Source organism: Perca flavescens, chromosome 18 (genome assembly GCF_004354835.1).
Source record: "Perca flavescens isolate YP-PL-M2 chromosome 18, PFLA_1.0, whole genome shotgun sequence".
NCBI lineage: Eukaryota > Metazoa > Chordata > Actinopteri > Perciformes > Percidae > Perca > Perca flavescens.
In genome coordinates, this window is record NC_041348.1 from 16,629,373 (window position 1) to 16,648,350 (window position 18,978).

The window sequence follows — 18,978 nt, forward strand, 5'->3', positions numbered from 1 at the left end:
CATGAGATCAACGGTTGTGATTGGCCCGACCAGGGTCTGGTTGGCTGTAAATCTGAATGAACAGGAGGGGGACCAGACACATCTGCCAAAGAAAATAAAACATGAGTTTGCAGATTCATCTGGTTACTAGGCTACATTGTTAGTGCTACTAGTTTCAATTAATGCACATCAATCCCAAAATTATCTTCCTGGATCCTTTTGCAGTTCTCAGTCAAAAATGTCTGAAAAAAAGCTGCATTTCAGTGGTATTCTCCTTTAATATCACTACAGTAGTACTCTTTTATTTGAATGTACTATACAAAAGAGAATCACCACATACCATGTGGTGTGTAACAAATGTGGTAGAGTCCATAAAAACTAGCTGACATGACGTTATTGTCCAGAGCAGATATGCCCCCTCAGAGCAGCTCTGTGGGAGGCTTTTGCCTCTCATCACCCTGCAGAATAAGCAGACTAAGACAAAAAAAAAACATGTTGTCCAAAACAGCGACCCAAGAATCCGCCCACCCTGACTCTCCAATAAGTTAAATCGACCCCTGCTAGTTGGTGCGTTGGAAGGACACCGTCTGCAAAGGGCTCGAAACGCCCCCACACTTGGACCTCAGCAGGGGGGTTTGTACTCACAAGTGGATGCTATGGTAACTAGATGTAACTGTGTGAGTTTTTGAACACCCGTATCCACTGATACCTGCAGATAAAAGTGGAGTGGGATAGTGTGGGTGAGAGATGCTGGTCTGCACACAGCAGATATTGATAACAAACGCTGCGTTACATTTCAGATTCCTAGGCATTCCCCGTCCTCCCGCCCACCCGCCCGCCCGCCTTTCCCTCTTATTCCGGTTTCCATCCACAAAAGTGAGAGTGACGGCTCATATCGCTGTTTGCTCAACAGTTCACACTGATTCCACACTTTATTCAAAGCATGCAAGGAGAAAAGTGTCTCAGAGTGGAGAGAGAAACTGAGAGACATTGACAAGGGGGGGAAGGCAGAGGTACAGGCAATGGGAGATGGTGGGATGAGTCAACACTGTACAGAGTCAGATCGCAACACTAAGACAAACACCATCTGGAGGCCAGAAAGTGTCGCCATCATCGTGCTGTTCCTCTGAACCTCAGATCTACCACAGAACCTTGTAATCAACACAATGCTGCTGGTTGCCGACGTCTAGCTGAGAGAGAAAAAAAGAATAGCGATGGAGCTTCACACCCAAAATGCTGCTACAGCCAGGATCATCTTACACTTAATCATGACTCACTGCTCCATTTGAATAGCGGGCAACAGCTGGCTAGTGAGGGGTTGGGGGGGGGGCATCTGCATAGGGTTGGGTTTGGAGAGGGTAAGGGTGGAAAGCAGTGGAAAAATGGCAATGGTGAGGCTCACTTAGAAAGTCCTCAGTCTCCTTCTTTCTCACAACCTGGTGACTAAAAGCTCTCAGGGGAGCAGTCACTCTCAGCCCACTCGTTGCCATGGCGATTAAATGTCAATCAAGAGATGGCGGGGCCCTCTACATTAGATTTTACTCCCACATGCGCTGGCACTCAGTCTCACACTTCCCTTATTCAAGCTGAAAGGACTATGGCAAATAAACATAAACATATGTAGCTGGAGTTCACTGATCGGGTCATGAAAATCATCCGTAGAAAGGATTTGATTTTCTATTTAATTTTATAAAGCAGGAAATTACTGCCCTCTTCTTTATCCTTCTCTCTCCATATATACCGTATATCCATATATATTCCCATCTCCTATCTCCGTTTTTCAATATTTTCCATTTACTACCCCCTCATCTTCCTCTGTCTTTGTTTCTGTGGCTCAGACAGTGCTGTTGAGTCTCAGTGGGGCTGAGCGCAAGTGACCTCGCAATCGACTGCTAATACAACTGTCAGCGCCTGCTGCCCGCCAAGGCCCACTGGGGTAGGTCTGGGAAAAGAAGCAGAGGAACGGGAGATAGAGAGAGAAAGAAAAGGTGACTGTATGAGCAGAAATGCGAGAGATGAGAGAGAGAGAAAAGAAATAGAGGCCCTGGACGAGAGAAAGCTGTAAAAATGTGAAGAATAAGACTGAGCGTGGAGAACGAACAGAAGGATAGCAGACACGCACAGTGAGACAAAACTTATGTCGGTGGGTGAGCAGGAGCAGAGTGGGTTGCAGAGGCAGACTGCTCAGACTGCAATGAGTCAGCGAGGTCATCCTGTGACAAGGCTGCACACTGTAGCATCACGGTCAGCAGGTCAGACAGGTGGATGGCTGTGAGCAGACAATGTTTTCTACCTCACTGGACACAACAGGGTGCACATGGGTGCCCCTGCCAGTGCATTGTAAAAAAAAAAAAAGTGCAATACAAGTTCGATACAAGTGCCATTTGATTTGTGGGATGCTCCTGTCCTATTTTCACTTGGGCCTACTTTTAATGAGGATGCCTCTTATTGAGTCTAATCGCCAACGTTTAACTTCAATAAATACTGCTATACACTTCCACTGACTAATTTCTGTTGAAACACTTTTTGATGAAACACATGGCCAGAGAGAGTTGGAGACATCCGCAGGGGTTGTGCTTTTGGTTCTTCATTTGTCCACGCATGGCTGGAGCTGAGTGTGTTTCAGATGAAAGCAGAGCGCTGCCAATGGTCTGACTGGTCAGTGCTGGACTCTACTATACAGCAAATCTAGGTCACAGTTTGTAGCAGGGCATTACCTCATTAACAGTTCTCGATACACACAACCCTCTGACTACAGGCCATAAAACCAAAAATGGAGGAAAGGAGGAAACTTCTATTGCAATAAGAGGTTCTAAAACGTACACATTTTGAATGTGAATGATTTGACTAGACACATAGTTGCAGACATAACTTTTAATTTGTTCCGTCTTCCATTGTAGGAATATATGGGAACCGGAGGAAATGAAACTTCAATCAGGAAGACTATCTTTCACACTCCCTCTCTTAATTACATTTCACCCTTTTCTGCTGCCAACTCATCAGCTGACTGAGGGCGTATACAATCTTCACCTAAACCAATCAGATTTTGCCAAGACCTATGCTGTCGGCTGTCATTTCAGTGACCGATTGATGCAATCCACGTCCACCTCCAGTTTTCATCAGAATCAGCTGTAGCAATGGGTCCTTCCAGTGAGCTCATCAGGAATCCCGCTCCAGATCACATCCACTCAGATTTTCAGCTAGGCTTGTTGTTTATGTGTCACCACCACCAGTGTCTAGACTTCCCTCGTCAAAAGATAACTACTAATAAAAACTGTACCATTACAGGTATGTATACCATACCATGTTCATATGATTTAGAGAGTATATATTTTACAAAACACAATAAGCTGTAAATCCCTAAAAATAGTCCAGAAACTTTATCTAAACAGCTTTATTTAGGGATAATATGCTCTCCACCAGCACCGCCATGATACATTCCCCAACAGTTCTGACAATTGGAAAATGAAGTGTCAGATTTCTTTTGTTATAATTCTGATGGGCAGATGCTGTGCAAAGAGCTAATTAAAACTGCACAGGGAGTTCAGCAGCGAATAATTAATTGCTTTATTACTATAATGTCAGATGATCTATTTAATAACTCTCACTGTAGAACAAATGAATTCAGAGTCTCTCTCAAAAAACAGCAGACAAAGCATTTTCACAACCTTATAATCAAATTTCAAGGCAGTACTTTACTATGATCTCTTCGTCCTTTCTCTGTCTTTGTCTTTGTCTCCTTCAATCACCGCACGTATTTTGCTCTGCTCTGGTATTTCCTCTTTATTGCACACAGATTTAGAAAACAAAATCCACAAGCTTTGATGTGAGGCATGTTAATGACTGGTTGGACACACAGGTGTAAATGAAACCTGACACATTAAATCATCATCAACAGGGACGTGCGCACACACACACACACACACACACATACAAACACACACAGTCAGCTGAAGTCTAAAAATGACTGTATAGCATTAACAGCATTTGGCTTGGTATATTAATGTAACAGTTACGTGCAACTAAACAGATGGTGGAGTCATAAAGGTCAAAAGACTCATTATTATTCAGGAGATTATTATGAGTCATGTAATGATATACAATGTAATGTAATATGTAATATAATGATATAATTACAACCGTTTAAATGACACTCGGTTAAAGTGTGACTATAGCTTTTGTAAGTGAGTCTTTCTAAATGTCCAAAATGCCCATTTTAGCTGTTCAAACAACCATTTCTTTGATATGTGCTTTAATACAGTAATACAATAATAATAATAATACATGGCCAAAGACTAGTCTCTATAGGCAGGAAAGAATCATTTGGCGTAGTTAACGATTTACAAAGGTTTATATTTTTCATGAAATACAGCATTGTAATATAAATAAATCATATTCATTAATGACTAATATAAAGATTTTTATTCTAACAGGCAGACTTCAAGGCTAACTTCCAACTGTTTGTCATCGAATCAGAAGCAAACTACAGCTAAATGTTACATCGTTCTTGGTTACACACAGGGAGTTCAAGCAAATTTTATTGGTGGAAAACATCAGGCTATATATAATTATGTAATACTGAGTTCAAAGATAATTGTCACATATCTGATTACAGTAATAAGTAAAGTTAATGTTTGTCAAAACAATGTCACACATCACTTAAAGGATTTTGCATCCATGTTTGCTTAAAAGGTGACATTGCAAGTTAATTAACATTGGAAACCACAACTTTTAAAGGCATACATTACATAAAATAATTTTTTTTCATAAGAAAAACAATTGACAAACTGGTGAAATTGACATATTCATATCATGTTTACTGATACACACTAAACTAATATTTGCCAGTATTGGTCTAGCTTAAATAAAAACCAAAGAATCAATGCCTAATAAGGACACAGAGTTATGGATGAGGATTTCAGAAACACTACAGTGTTCACACAAAACCCAAAACTCTGAGGTGTGATAAGGCAAAAAAATAAAGATTGTAATGGTTTATGGTCAACTTCAGTAGCTATACTGACAAATTAGTTCAAATACATTTGTGCTGAGGCGCACAGACGTTTAAATAAGAGCACCCTGTTAGGACACACCTGTCCCAGTCGGTGATCGATCCTCTGCACTAATGTCTTGATGAGAAATTGCCTAAAAGTCTCATTTGGGGTAAGAATAGTCCAGTTGCACACTGAACATATAGGAGCATAAACCCATCACTGTGCAGATGATATTGCTGCTGTCAGCTTGTGGTGCCTGACAGTGCTGCATATCGCTCCATGTTTTGTTACATTCACTTGTATTCAAAGACTAGAGATTTGTGCCCAGTGGGGAGGTGAGACAGAGGAGAGCTCGACCATGCCAGAAAAGACAAAGACCAGTCTGAAATCTCTTGTGGCAGTGAGGGGGAAATGCCAGAGAGGACAAAAAAAAAATAATAAACAACCTTCTCTGTTGGACATAAATGGTTTGGGAAAAGCCTCAAAGTCCTGCACAGTAAACACAATATCAAAAAAGTCCCAAATAAATCAATAAACAGACACTCAAACATTTGATAGGGCTTTTGTATTCCCCAGGACCTCTCTCGCCGGTACAGACAAAAATAATTCCTGTGCTGTTTATTTTTTTATTTATTTTTTTCTCGCCTAGCACTCGGATAAATGTTAAGCTTATTTCAAAAGGCTCCATGATTAAACATTCCGCTAATCTTGGCGCATTCTATATAAAACTCCATAGAGCATAAATCCATTTATTGCAAAATGTGAGGGGAGGCAAACATAGAAATATGTGTTGCCATCAAGGCAACTTTATAAAGACAGGAAGTGTGAGGAGACGTGTTGCCCTGTCCCTACTCATTGAGGTTAAAAACTCGTAGCCATATTGCTAATCAGGAGTGCTGCATGTGTGGGTGAGAAAGAGACAGGGAACGGAGGGAAAAAAGACTGTATATTAAGTGAGGTTGTTTGGTCTGTGTGTCCTTGTCCAAATATGAGCAGTCTAAGAAATACTGTAAAATACATTATAGCAAATAGTCTTAATTAAAGATTAGATGCTTTGATGTTTGCGTTCTATACATAAATTATAATAGCTAAATGTGTTTAAGTAAATAAAATCAACAGCTCTAGCTTTGAAAGACATATTTATGGTCTGCTTTTTTCTTGTTTCATCCAAACCTGTAATCCATATGGAGGCAAGGGAGTTGCAGTGTCAGTTTTTAAACTGTTTTGTCCCTTAAAGGAATACTGGACTAATCCAATCAGACACGGTCGCTGGAAATATCTCACTGACTCCATTTCATCCTGAAACCACTGCAGACAAAATATAAAGTATAACAATGGCCATCCACATCATCTATGATGTATAAATATGCCTTGCATTCTAGAAATCCATAATAATGTAGTATCATTGAGTAAATTGCAGTAAACGGGATATGTCTGTGTATGCATGCGCTTAGACATGTGTGGCACCTGCACTGAATGCCAGCAATCAAGGTTGTGTGTGCACAAACATAACATTTATTTGTATTTATTTATTTCTATACTTACTACAGTATATACTATATACTAGAAGGTCAACACTGAAAACTACTCAAGACTGAAAACTACAGGTGGTCGTGCATTTGCTGTTTTTGCTCCCCGAGTCTGGAACAAACTCTGATGTACGATTTGTCTTTCAAAATAACCTCCACTGATGAGGATCTGAATCTGTAAGAATCTGATTAACAACATTACACCATGTCTTACTGCAGAGCCGAACTGTGCGTCGCAGCATCAGATGTTTATCACTATACCATACGAGACGAGTCAAGTGCTTCTTAACACTCATCGTAGCATACGGCAGAAGAACATTCACACCTACTATGCATGCACTCGCACTCACCCATTTGCATGCATACATTTGCATTCACACGTATAGTGAGAGACAGGTGGCTCAAGTCTTGTGTGTGTATGTATATGAGGGGTAGTGACATCACTAAGCTCTTGTTGCTTTTGCACACAAGCATACAGACCATAGTGTATTTCAATAAACTCCAGGGCCCGAAGCATAAATGCTGTTGTTAATATGTAATTCACTCTGTCGGCAAACAGACAGGGAGCTAGGATGCAGTGGAAACAAAACAAGAGATAAGGGAAGAAAAAGATTGATGGTGGCAAAGATGGCGGAGAAGTGGGAAATAAAAAGTAGGGAAAGAGCAAATATAAACAGAAACAGAGACAGACAAAGGGACATGGAGAGGTGCATTAGTCAGAAAAAATAACCAGGAAGCAAAGAAAAGAGGTCTGAGTTTCAACATCTGAAGTACACTTGGTGTGGACCCATGGCCTGTCAGGCCTGAAGAGGTGGTGATATGTGACATCCAACTGATCACTGTTGGACTCCTGAGCTGATGACCTCTCTACTGTGATGCTCTCAGGTCCCCCTCAAGAACCCAATTTAGCTCTCCTGGCTCGCCACGGTCACCTGAAGAAAGGAAAAAGCCACCCAGCCACACTGATAAGGAAGAGAGGAAGAAAGGACATAGGAAGGACATAGGAAGGACATAGGAAGGACAGTGATGGACTGCTGAGCTGGAGGCCTGAAAACGGGCTGTCCTAAATATGACGAGGCACCTAACATTATGTGGGCCAGAACATATTTTTCTTACAGGACATTAAACCAGTGTAAACCAACATGAATTCAAAGGACAAGAATGCAAGCTGGTTTACATACACTATAAAAACATTAAAGGAATAGTTCAACATTTGGCAAATATACTTATTCACTTTGTTGCCAAGAGTCAGACAAGAAGATTGATACCACTCTCATATTTGTCTGTTACTGTAACTATAAAACTGAAGCCAGGAGATGGTTAGCTTAGCTTGGCATAAAAACTGATAACTCAGGGAAACAGCTAGCCTGATTCTTTCCAAAGGTTAAAAAAAATCTGCCTACTAGCATCTCTAAATGTCACAAATTAACATGTTATATCTTCTTTGTTTAATCCGTAAAATGCTAAGCTAACTGTCTCCTGGCTTTAGCTTTGTCTTGAACAGACAGAAATGATCGTGTCAGTCGTATCAATCTTCTCATCTAACTCTCTGCAAGTAAGCAAATAAGTGTATTCCAAAAATTTTCAAACATTCCTTTTCTGTACTGTCAAATACATTTCTATACATGAAACAAATATTCATATGAAATAATATGGCACACTTTGAATTCACATCTGATTTTTTTAAGGAATGAAAACAAATGTTTTTAGCTATAGGCAACATATTGTTTCATTCAAACACTCACAAGTACAGTATAAGTGGAGTGACTTGCTGCATGAATGCTGTTACCCACAAAACACCAAATTTAAATAGAAAATGTAATTTATATGAATGTTATGTGTTTTTATCTAATAAACTGTTGAGGCTGTTCCTTACGATAGAAGTTCTGGTGCACTTTTCTAAGGTAATTGTAATTTATTCTTAAATTCAAAGCCAGCTGTAACGACCTGGTGTGTGTTTATGTTTGCGTTGTTAACAAATTTCTGAAAACATCTACAGCAGTGTACTTGATTCAGTTCTCTCACTGTCACGGTGTTTGCATGGTTTTGTCATAATTTCTTCTTAGTCTCATATTTGCATGGTGACACCCTGCTTAGTGAGCTGAGACAGCACGCACACTGCACAACAGCACTGATTTTGTGAAAGGAGTGTCTTCATATTGCTCATTTCTCAGTGAGTGTAACAGCTCACTAAGCAGGGTATCGCCATGCAGATATGAGACTGAGAAGCGACAACAGTGAAAATCATCCTGTGACACTGTGAGAGACTAACGGGGCTGTTCAATTATTTATAAGCAGAGATTGTCTGTTTATCAAACTGACGCCTGGAGCGTCGACCATGATTAGACTCAAACAATGGTGGTCTTCTCTGAGCACTACTGATGCAGCTTCCAAGGTACAGCCCAGATATTAATGAAATACAGACAGCATCAAAAAGAGCTGTGTGTGTGTGTGTGTGTGTGTGTGTGTGTGTGTGTGTCAGCAGATCCAGATTTTGAGAAATCTGACATCTGCGTGCAGCTTTCCATAGTTGTATGTAAACCAACATTGTTTTGGCTTGAGCTGAAAAGTGGCTGACAGCTGCATGGCACTGCATCGTGGGGCTGATTCTCAGTGGGATCTGGAGTACTAGCAACCCTTTCACAATAAAGGAGTAATTTGAGCCTATCAAATCATATTTAATGCACCTTTATAACCCTTCAAACGTTGATTATAACCTCTCCCTTTTTTGCAGCATTCTGTATTGATTCACTCTTTTGTGTCTAGTCTTTTCAACAGACCATAAATAAGTACCTGTGAAAAGCTGACACCAAACAAATGGCATGCAGTGTGAGAGGAGAGCCATTAAGCCACAGGTTGACTCATGAACCAAGGTCTAACAGTTTCCTGCAGAAATGAGACGTTTTGTCAGGTAGAGGGAGCAGAAGTGAGAACTAAAAAGGATGGCGGAATGTGGGAGATCTGCAAATGGGCTCTGTAGGGAGTAAAAGATGGGTGGTATGGAAGGATAAGGGAGGGAGGAGGTGTTGAGTTGTAATGGGGCAGGAGCCAGATGATCCAGTTTCCTTTACAGAAATGGAGGTCAAGTGCAGCTTTATGTGAAGGCAACACGGGGAGAGAGGCATAGACATAAAGAGAAAGATGGAGGGGAGGGAGGTACCATGATGACTTTAACTAGTGGTAAGGGACACAGCATTTGAGCTCAGAGTGTAGAAAGCCCGGTCCCTTTAACTACAGCAAATAAGGAGAGGATAAGAGGAACACACAGTGTGGTGTCTCCTTCCAGGATGGATGGAGGAGGATAAAAGGCTTATGAGGATCCTAAGAACATTAATAGGTGTAAGTGATAGGGAGGGATAAAAATAAAAACATATGTTAACTTTGCAGGGAGGACAGATGGTAGTGTGGTGGCTTGAGCTTATGAAGAGCACTAATGGATAGAGAGAGTGTACAGGGAGAACACATGATGATCTCAAATAGTACGTTGGGGAGTGTAGGCCTCACCTTTTTCCAGAGAAAGGGAAGGATAAATATAAGGTAGTGATTTTCTCTGAGCAGAATATGCAGCAGACTAATGTGAAAAAATATATATCACACACCATGCAGGATGTGTTTGTTGTGAGCGCTTCTGAGCGAGCTCAAAGGAAAAGTTGCAACGGGGCAGATTTAGATTTTGGAGAATGGAAATAATAGACAGCTGCAGGGAGGATTGAGAATTGAACCGATGCAGCCAATATAATTGCCAAACAGAACTAGGAACACACCACAATGAACAAACAACAGACTTCAAAGTCAATAAACCCTACATCATCGTGAGCCAAGTTTCACAAGCATGCAAGCTACAACTGTAGCAAGCAGAAACGAAGAGTGTAGACATGTTAACACACACAGAAGCAAATAGAAAAATACTCTGAATCTGGAAAGTATGAGTCAAAATTAAAGGCTTTGTCTCTTAATACTTTCTAACTACCCTGCTCTGTCTGTGCACTCAGCCCCAAGCTCATTGGTTTGTGCTGAAGACTGAACTCTTTAAAGAAATATATGAAATATTTAAAAAAATAAGTTTAGTATTTTCATAAAAGTGCTGGGCACTGTAGTTTTTAGCAAACATTAATCAAACAGGAGTAAACATTTCATTTATTGGGAACTACTTTCAGCTGTGGATTAATACACATTTAATGCTCTTGTGAGTATTTCTGGCAGCAAACCGGTGTTTGTGGGATTGAATCAAAATTAACTCCAGTGCCTATGTTTATTATAATGAACAAACATGTCACCTGCACTGGTGTGGCTCACTGATGTGTTTTAATAGTTTTAATTTGTGTGCTCTGAGGGAAAGTGTGGAGGAGATGACTTTTAGTTAGAGGGGAGAGCCAGGGGAGGGTGGGAGGAGTCCACTGTCCTCAGACTGCACTACCTATCTCTGATCTAAGTGCCTAAATAAACAGGACAAGGAAATTTCTAAATCTGCCAAGGTGTGTGTGTTTGTGTGTCCGTAACAAAGAGAGAGGCCACGATGTGAGACTGCATATAAGGAGGTATATAAAAAAAGAGCTACTCTCAACTCCCCTGAGGTGTGGTTTGTGTATGTGCGCGTACACATATGTATGTGACCTGCATACAAATCTCTGTCTGGTAACCCATCTGCCTGTGTGCTTAATATTCCTTCAAGAGTGCCAGCCTTTGTCTGTCTGTTGACCGGTGTTGAGAGGCAGCAAGGATGTAACATCAGGGCCTTTAGGCTTCTACTACAAAATATTGTTTTGCTCTGGAGGCAGGCCTGAGACGGTGAAATCAAGCATCATCACAGGCTCTTTATCCCCAGTTATTCTACCGGCATTGAACTTGCTCTCTGCAGTAACAGCCGGTGGCATCGCTTGTGGAAATGGGATTGCAATCAGCTTACATGTTAGCTACTCATTTATTTAGGGGTTTACCCTTACATACAGAAGGTAATGTCACCAACGACATTATGTTATGATGTTCATGATCAAATGTTCAAATTGCATCTCTCTGTTAAAAGAAGTGAAACATTTGCTGAATCAAACATTTTCCAGCAATACTCTCTGATTCAACAGCTCAGCTTGAACTCTAATTCTGATGAAACTGAACCAAAAGAGCAATTGAATTGCTTTTTCACATCCCTCTCTCTTCCCCTGCTACTTGAAAAACTGAAGCACATATTTCAATATCATTTACGGCTTTCTGTCTTTTACCCCCAGCTGCGAAACATTCCCAAGAGAGCCAGCTTTTATTGCATGTTGATAGGGGTTTTCTTGGAGTGCTGGCTTTAAAGGTTTGTCCCATGTTATCAGTGCTAATGAGAAAATGAGTAGTATTACACTGATATGCAATGGAAGTTTAATGTGCTGTCTGTAAATAATACACAGCACAGTAAGATGTGTACCTTAATAAAAACAAGTGCTTTTTGTCTGTCTGTGGCTGTGTTTATCTTTTGTAGATTAAAATGCGTTTGAGGGACTGGTATTCTAAGTATTTTAATGTGTTTCTTATAAAGTGTGCAAACATCAAGACATTCACATTAGGAGGAACAAGATGTTCCCATCTTTCGCCATTTTAAACTCAATACATAGTTATATGGATTGACACCAATTTATCCAAGCCATCATTTTTTTTTCTCTTTCACCCCGTCAGCTGTTTTTTTTTCCTTGACAGGGCAGCTGGTTGCATTGTATCATCTCGACGTCTCGCCTCACTGCGTGTACAAACCTTTCTGGCAACTACAAGCAACCCAGCCAGCCAAGAAAGGCTTTTGTCGACTCCTTCCCAGACTGTATTAATATTTACCAGGCTAGGAAACAGAGGCAGATGTCAACCATGAGGCAAATTCTTCGTGTTGCCCGGTTCTGGATTAAAGCGTAATCCAAGCATCAGATGTGTGGTGTTAAAACATGTTGTACAATTGCAAGGGGGAGAGGGGGGGGGAGGATTCCCAACATATTTGGCTTCTGCAGAACTGGAGAGTTCCTTTATAGCCAAACTGAATGTACAGTTTCAGTAATACAATAATAAGAAGGTATTTACCAGAAAATGTATCATTTTCATTGTGGTCTAATTTAACCCCTACATATATGAAAGATTAGTAATCTAGTAGTCTGAAGTGCATTGCATTTTGGCACTTAACTGGAATAAATTGTGTTTTTATACACTGTCAAACAAGCAATAACATAACCCACACACTCTATCATGGACACAGTGTTGCATCATGAATAACAACAGGAATTATCATACCATCATATCACACATCTTTCCCAGTAGCCCTTCTGAAACCTGACTACCCACTCCGTTCATTTTAATGGACATCATTACAGTACTTAAATGACACAAACTTGAACTTACATGGCCAACATTTCAGCACTGTTTAATACAGCTGACAAATACACTGTCAATAAGTAAGTCTAGGTTTAATATGAATCCAAAGTCTGTTCCACCCTTCAGTATACACAAGTCCAAATGTGGACTGAATACAATATTAAGCCTAATATCTAATATGAGAATGTCAAAACATGACCCATATCTTTTTAGATATCATCATCATTGTAGTTAGGATGCTGTGCAACACAGTGTTGTATTTGTCTGGGGAACTGGGTATGACAGCCAATGAGACAATATGAATGAATACACAATCTCATGTACACACCCTACAACATACAGTGTGTTTAATTTGGTACAAGGCTGTGTGAAGTTAGAAATGGCAATACAATGCATTAAAACCTATCCCTGTGATTGAGTCCGTATTTCAGCACTGGACAGCTCCTGAGCCTTGTTTAATGCATCGTATCTGTTAAGTACTTAAACCAACAAGAACTGGGTAAACTAAGGATGACTACCTCACCCAGTTCTAAAGTGGTCTATAATACTTTCTTAATGAGACGACTTGCTGAAGTCTTATTCAAAAGATATCTAAATGGTTCTAGATGTCCAGGCTGAAAAGAGGCAACAAGGTTTAAAAGGTTAAATGGACAGGGATATCTTAGTCAAACTATGTGTTGTTCGAATTACATTCTCTGATGCATATATTGAGAATTAACAGGTGTTTAAAGGGGCTTCAATAAAGTTGGGGGACTAATAAGAGATTATAGATAATTAAAAAAATAAAATAAAAGCATGGTCAAAATCAAAGCTGCAGAGGAAGAGATATCTTGACCTTTAGTCTCTAGTATTGGTCAAGCTCCAAAAATGCTGGATCCACCATTTTCCATAATGCACTCCCATAATATATTTCCATAGCAGCCTTCATTAGACCTCCCTGCCTCCTAAATGTCCACTTCTTTCAATACCTCTAATTTATAATGTCCACTTTCTATTAAATATCTTCTCAAGCTCAAGCCAATGATATCATCATGGTAATGGATTTTACTCCTCCAGAGCCACAGAAGACATTACACAGCTGTTTTCCATATGTTGTACTCCCTGTGATAAGTAAACTAATATGAGTGGAGTGCCCCTTTAAATATGTAAAAATGTAACCACATTAAAATATGTAGTTACCTATTGTATTTAGAGGTTGAAACTGAATGGCAAAGTCCCTTTTTAAATCTGAGAAATATATAAGGGCTGTAGAAGAGATGTGATGTTGAAATGCTTACTGCTCAGTGGTTAGTGGAGTCTTCAGTTTGTGAGAAGCTACTGAAAATTGCCTATTATACAATATTTTACCCCAACCGTGACAAATTAAAAGGGAAGAAGAAGACGATACTCCGCCCAATTCTGCTGGGATTTCCCAACAACAGAGAGCTTCCAAAACTTTCTACATGGATTTCCTCAGGCGGCAAAGATGGATGCAGTTTTTTTTCAGTCAGACGCTAATTTGGGTTTACACTGATTAAGCTGTCCATCGTACTGCCAGCAGACCTCTGTGTATGTGTGATCCACTGTGTGCCTGGGCGTATGTGAGCGGAATTTCTAAAGCTTAAGGGGACACCGTCAGCAGCACCGGTGATTCACAGGGAGGACGACATGACAGAGCTGTGGAGAGCCAGTGACAGAGTGGGATTACAGATGGCAGGGGGATCCTCCCTGTCCTGTCAACAATTATCAAGGAGATAACTGCAAAACAAGCTTGGTGATTCTGTCATTGGCTCGGGTCCTCAAGTGCATGGAAGGATGGCAGCGAAATTGAATGTAGAAATAAAAAATAGGATTGACTAATGAGACATGATGAGGCAGTGTTTTTTTTTTTTTATTCCTGTCAGCACTTGTTTTGTCATATTAATGAAGTCAAAACATTTCACAAATTGATACTGTAGCATATTGTTAAGAATGCTGAAGAATGGCAGTTTCTTTGAAATTCTGTAATGGAAAATGATTATATATTCCCCACATGGTGACAAAATATGATACGTTCTGACACTGAATTGCACCATATGATGGAACTAAAACCTAAAAAAAGAAAGCACAGTACTGTTTCATGTATATTCACGCCCCCTTATACAATGTAACATATGCTACCTATTGGCAGTTTGGCCTCTCACAGTGGCTAATGATCTCCATATCAAGTGTTAGCCCTGCGGGTCTTAGGTTTTGAACTCCCACTAAGTTGACAAGAGCAGCTTTTGACCCTCAACCCCAAACCAGCAACCAGGCGGATCATGTCCAAAGGGAGACAGTGGCCTGACAATGATCCCTCGCCCCAGTCTTTGTGCTGTCACAACATACACACCAACACATTTTGTTTACTTAAGTTCCTTATAAGCAAGTTTAAATCCTCTAGTTTCTTTTTTTTTTTTTTTTTTTTTACTTTAGTTTAGTTTAGGTTCGGTTTAGCTTAGGTTGATTTTCACTACTGTACCTGTAGAGCTGAAGCTAGTCCAAATCTTGTACTGTGGTTCCATTGTACTAATGTCCCTGAAAACATTATCACTGTAGATAGGAAGTGATTTTTATAAAACAAATCAGATATAGCATGTTAATTAGTGAGCTTCAGAGGTGTTATTTTTTATTTGTTACTACTGGACAAAGCCAGGCTAGGTTTTACATAGTATGTCTCCATTTTTTTGCAGCTAAAATAAGGTAAGCTGCCCTTGGCTGTAGCTTCATATATCATTTAATTCTCTGCCAGAAAGCAAATACACATATTTCACAGACTGTTTAACTATTCCTATGTCATATTTAACCCAATTTGAAGACATGAAGTACATTATGCATACAAGAAATGTGAGACATGACCAAACATCTAATGTGCTAATTACATTATGTGACTCAAGTGCAATTTATTTCCCTAAAAACTGCTGCATCCTGTCCAGTGACACCACAGAAAGCTGTCTCTTATTTGTGCAACAGAGGTTAGACATTGCTCTCACTTTACATTCAACCACTATAATCACCAACACAACCATTGACTTTGACTGTGCAACCGTTCCCAGCATTCTCCAAATCTTCTTGACACTACAGATATGAGCAACATAAGCAATTGAATCACACTAGAGTAAATAAACCCGAGCAACTACAGTACAACTGCATCTAATCAATATAATAGCCTTCAGGTGCAGCTCAAAATGAGTCTGATGAATGCAGAGTGGATTGTCTCATTCTTTGAAAACCCACCTAGACAGGGGATTTTACCAGCATCATGCACTAAATGAAACATAAAAGTCTTTTCAGCAACATGGAAAGGAAATTAGGTTTATTTTTAGACTATATTGTCAGGGGGGGTAGGTAAAACTGGTAGAAAAGGTATCCCATTTACGGCTTGTGGCATTTTTTTCTTCCAAAAAGGTCAGTGAGTTTCAGTTCAGATTTTACTCTTAGTCTACACATGTGAGTAATTTAGCCTGTAGCACCAATGTTCTCATGCATTAGACTACAACACAATCACGGCATATAAAATCCATTCGCCTGAGGAGCGGAGGCAGCTGACAAACAGATACAACAGAATCAGTGGTCAGTCAGTATGTGATGCTGCACAAAAACACTACAAATGTCGACTGAAAAGCTGAAAGTAAGGATGAAACGATGTGACCCGTTTCTCTGAGTCTCACGGTGTGCTGTTTTCAAAAGAATTTAGCTGCTTCCTGGCAGTCCGTTCAGAGCAGCCATCATGCGTTACTTTTTTCCATTAAATGCCAGCCACTGCGTCTGTCTGCACCAAAAACAACTCGCTGCTCAGAAGCTCTGACTGAACAGCCCAAATGGAGTAGATTAGCTGCGCGCACCAGTGTCACATTTTACTACTACTGTATCCGCTACATGTCACAGATTACGCGCAGACACGTACACCTTCAGTATCTCCGCGGTCCCCAGACGCATCAATTTGTATGGCCCAAAAGCGGATTTGGGGACCAAAGATGTCGAGCGTCGCAGAGGAATCGATGACATCATGTCTGTGGGGGGAAGATTTAGTTTTGTGAGCCGTAAGAACAGATGCTCGTCTGGCCTCTAGTTGCAGAGTTGGAGTATTTGATGCGGGGAGGGAGAGGGGGTGAATTGAGGCGACCGTGTGCACTGTGATGTGAACGGCGCGCCTGACACACACACATACATACACACGCACACGCGCGCGCGCGCTTTCGGCTACTACCTGTCCGTCTTTGAACAAATAGCCCTCTTCCCTCCCCACACGAGCGCAATGGCGCACTGTGATGAAATAATCACAGCGGTGCAATTTCTGTGCAGCTGTAGCAGTTTGCTCCGGACACATTTGGCTGAGGGCATGGAATGTTTTGCAAAATGTTTCAAATCTATTGAATATTTTGAATATGCAAACACAGGCATGTGTGACACCACAAAGTGGAGACTGTGATGCAAGCGTAATGGCATCACCACGGTTCTGATTTTCACCCCAGTCATGTAGGCTACACAGCTACGGGTTATACCAGGTGACAGTCAAGAGGAGGTTAGAAGGCTAAGTGAATGTAGGGAGTGAGAGCAGCTGGAAACACTGTGCTTTGGAGGTTTTAACTGATTCTTTAAAACGCAAAACTTGAAGTTTGTCTTACCTCCACACTTGTCCCAACTGAAAGATGTGTATGATGGTCTGCCAGACCCAGACAGAGAGGCGACAGCACCTGTCTCTTTGCAGACTGGCTGCTCTACGACTACTCAGCCCCTCCACGGAGCCCAGTCCGCCCCCAGTGTAATCCTGCACAAACCACCTGAAGCTCAGGATCTGGACCAGAACCGAGGGCACCAGCACGAAGAACAGGGTCAGGCCTGACCACAGAAAGTCCTGCTTGTGGTAATAGTCGATGGCCAGCCACAAATCGGTCCCCACGTCCCAGAAAAAGACCAGCATTGCCAGGATGATCCACAGGCAGTCCAGCCAGAGGCGCTCCTCCTGCGGTGGTCGCGCCGCATCTTTCCCCTTCCCCTTCCCCCGGAGGTAATGCAGGCAGGCGCTCCGGCAGCCCCAGTAGCACGACGAGGTGTTGCAGCAGTGGCAGATGTGGAATGAGCTGCTGTTCCGATTGTCGTCCTCTCCCGTCCCCACCACCTCATCCAGGTTGTGCAGCTGGGCGAAACCGGTGACGACCCCGCGACCATCGGATTTCGCTGCCATTTTTCCCTCTGATGTTCCCACCTCCTCCGGCTTCCGGGGTTCGTGACGACACTTCCCTGACACCTGTTTTGCACCCCAAATGTTGGAGCCATCTAAAAGCGGGGTGTCAGTGCGTCTCCGTCGCTCACTCTGTCCCCGGATAGCGCACCAGTGGCGCCATGGACGCAGCACATCTTGTCTTGTTTTCCCTCTACTGCAGATCGATTCCCTCCTGGTAACAATAATCTAATCTACAAGTTCAAACAATTTAATATGTAACTCATGCATCCATCTGTGGTCGACCAATTGTTACCTGTGCATTAATCTCATTTCCCGCTGCGCAGTTGTTTTCCCTCTCTGCAGCTCTCCTCCAGCTGCAAGCTGAGTGCCAAGAGCAGACCGTCCCTTCACTGTCCCACCCCCGACGTTATTCATCCCCCACCTCTCCCCTCCTTCCTCTTCTCTCTCTCTCTCTCTCTCTCTCTCTCTCTCTCTCTCTCTCTCTCTCTCTCTTCTCTCTCACACACACACACACACACACACACACACACACACACACACACTCACACACTCAAAAACACACACACACACACACACACAAACACACACACACACACACACACACACACACACACACACACACACACACACACACACACACACACACACACACACACACACACACACACACACACACACACACACACTGTCTCTCCCTCTCAACGTGGTTGCCATCTAGTGTCTCTTTTGAAGCCCCAAAATTTGCAGGAGAGGACTGCATGATATAATGCAGCATGCCTCATCACCACCAAAGGAAGTCTTTCCTGTTGTTTGAACATTTGAATCAGTCACAGTGACACAGTGTGGGGTCATTTTTGTAGGATAAAGGCGGAACAAAAACTCAGGCCTTCCTATTGATGAAAAACAAGCATCCCACAACGATTTTATTGCTCTATAAAGAGTTTATAGTGGCCTTACT

The 18,978-nt window shown here is 41.5% G+C and overlaps 1 protein-coding gene across 1 annotated transcript in view; it reads right to left on the reverse strand.

Annotated features, from left to right (window-relative positions):
- Window positions 1–18,020, reverse strand: part of xkr6b (XK, Kell blood group complex subunit-related family, member 6b) — a 55,663-nt gene extending 37,643 nt beyond the window's left edge. Inside the window, exon 1 of the mRNA XM_028604623.1 lies at window positions 17,461–18,020. Within this exon, the coding sequence (XP_028460424.1) occupies window positions 17,461–18,020 (560 nt within the window). The remainder of the gene's footprint in view (window positions 1–17,460) is intronic.
- Between the last annotated feature and the right edge of the window lie 958 nt (window positions 18,021–18,978).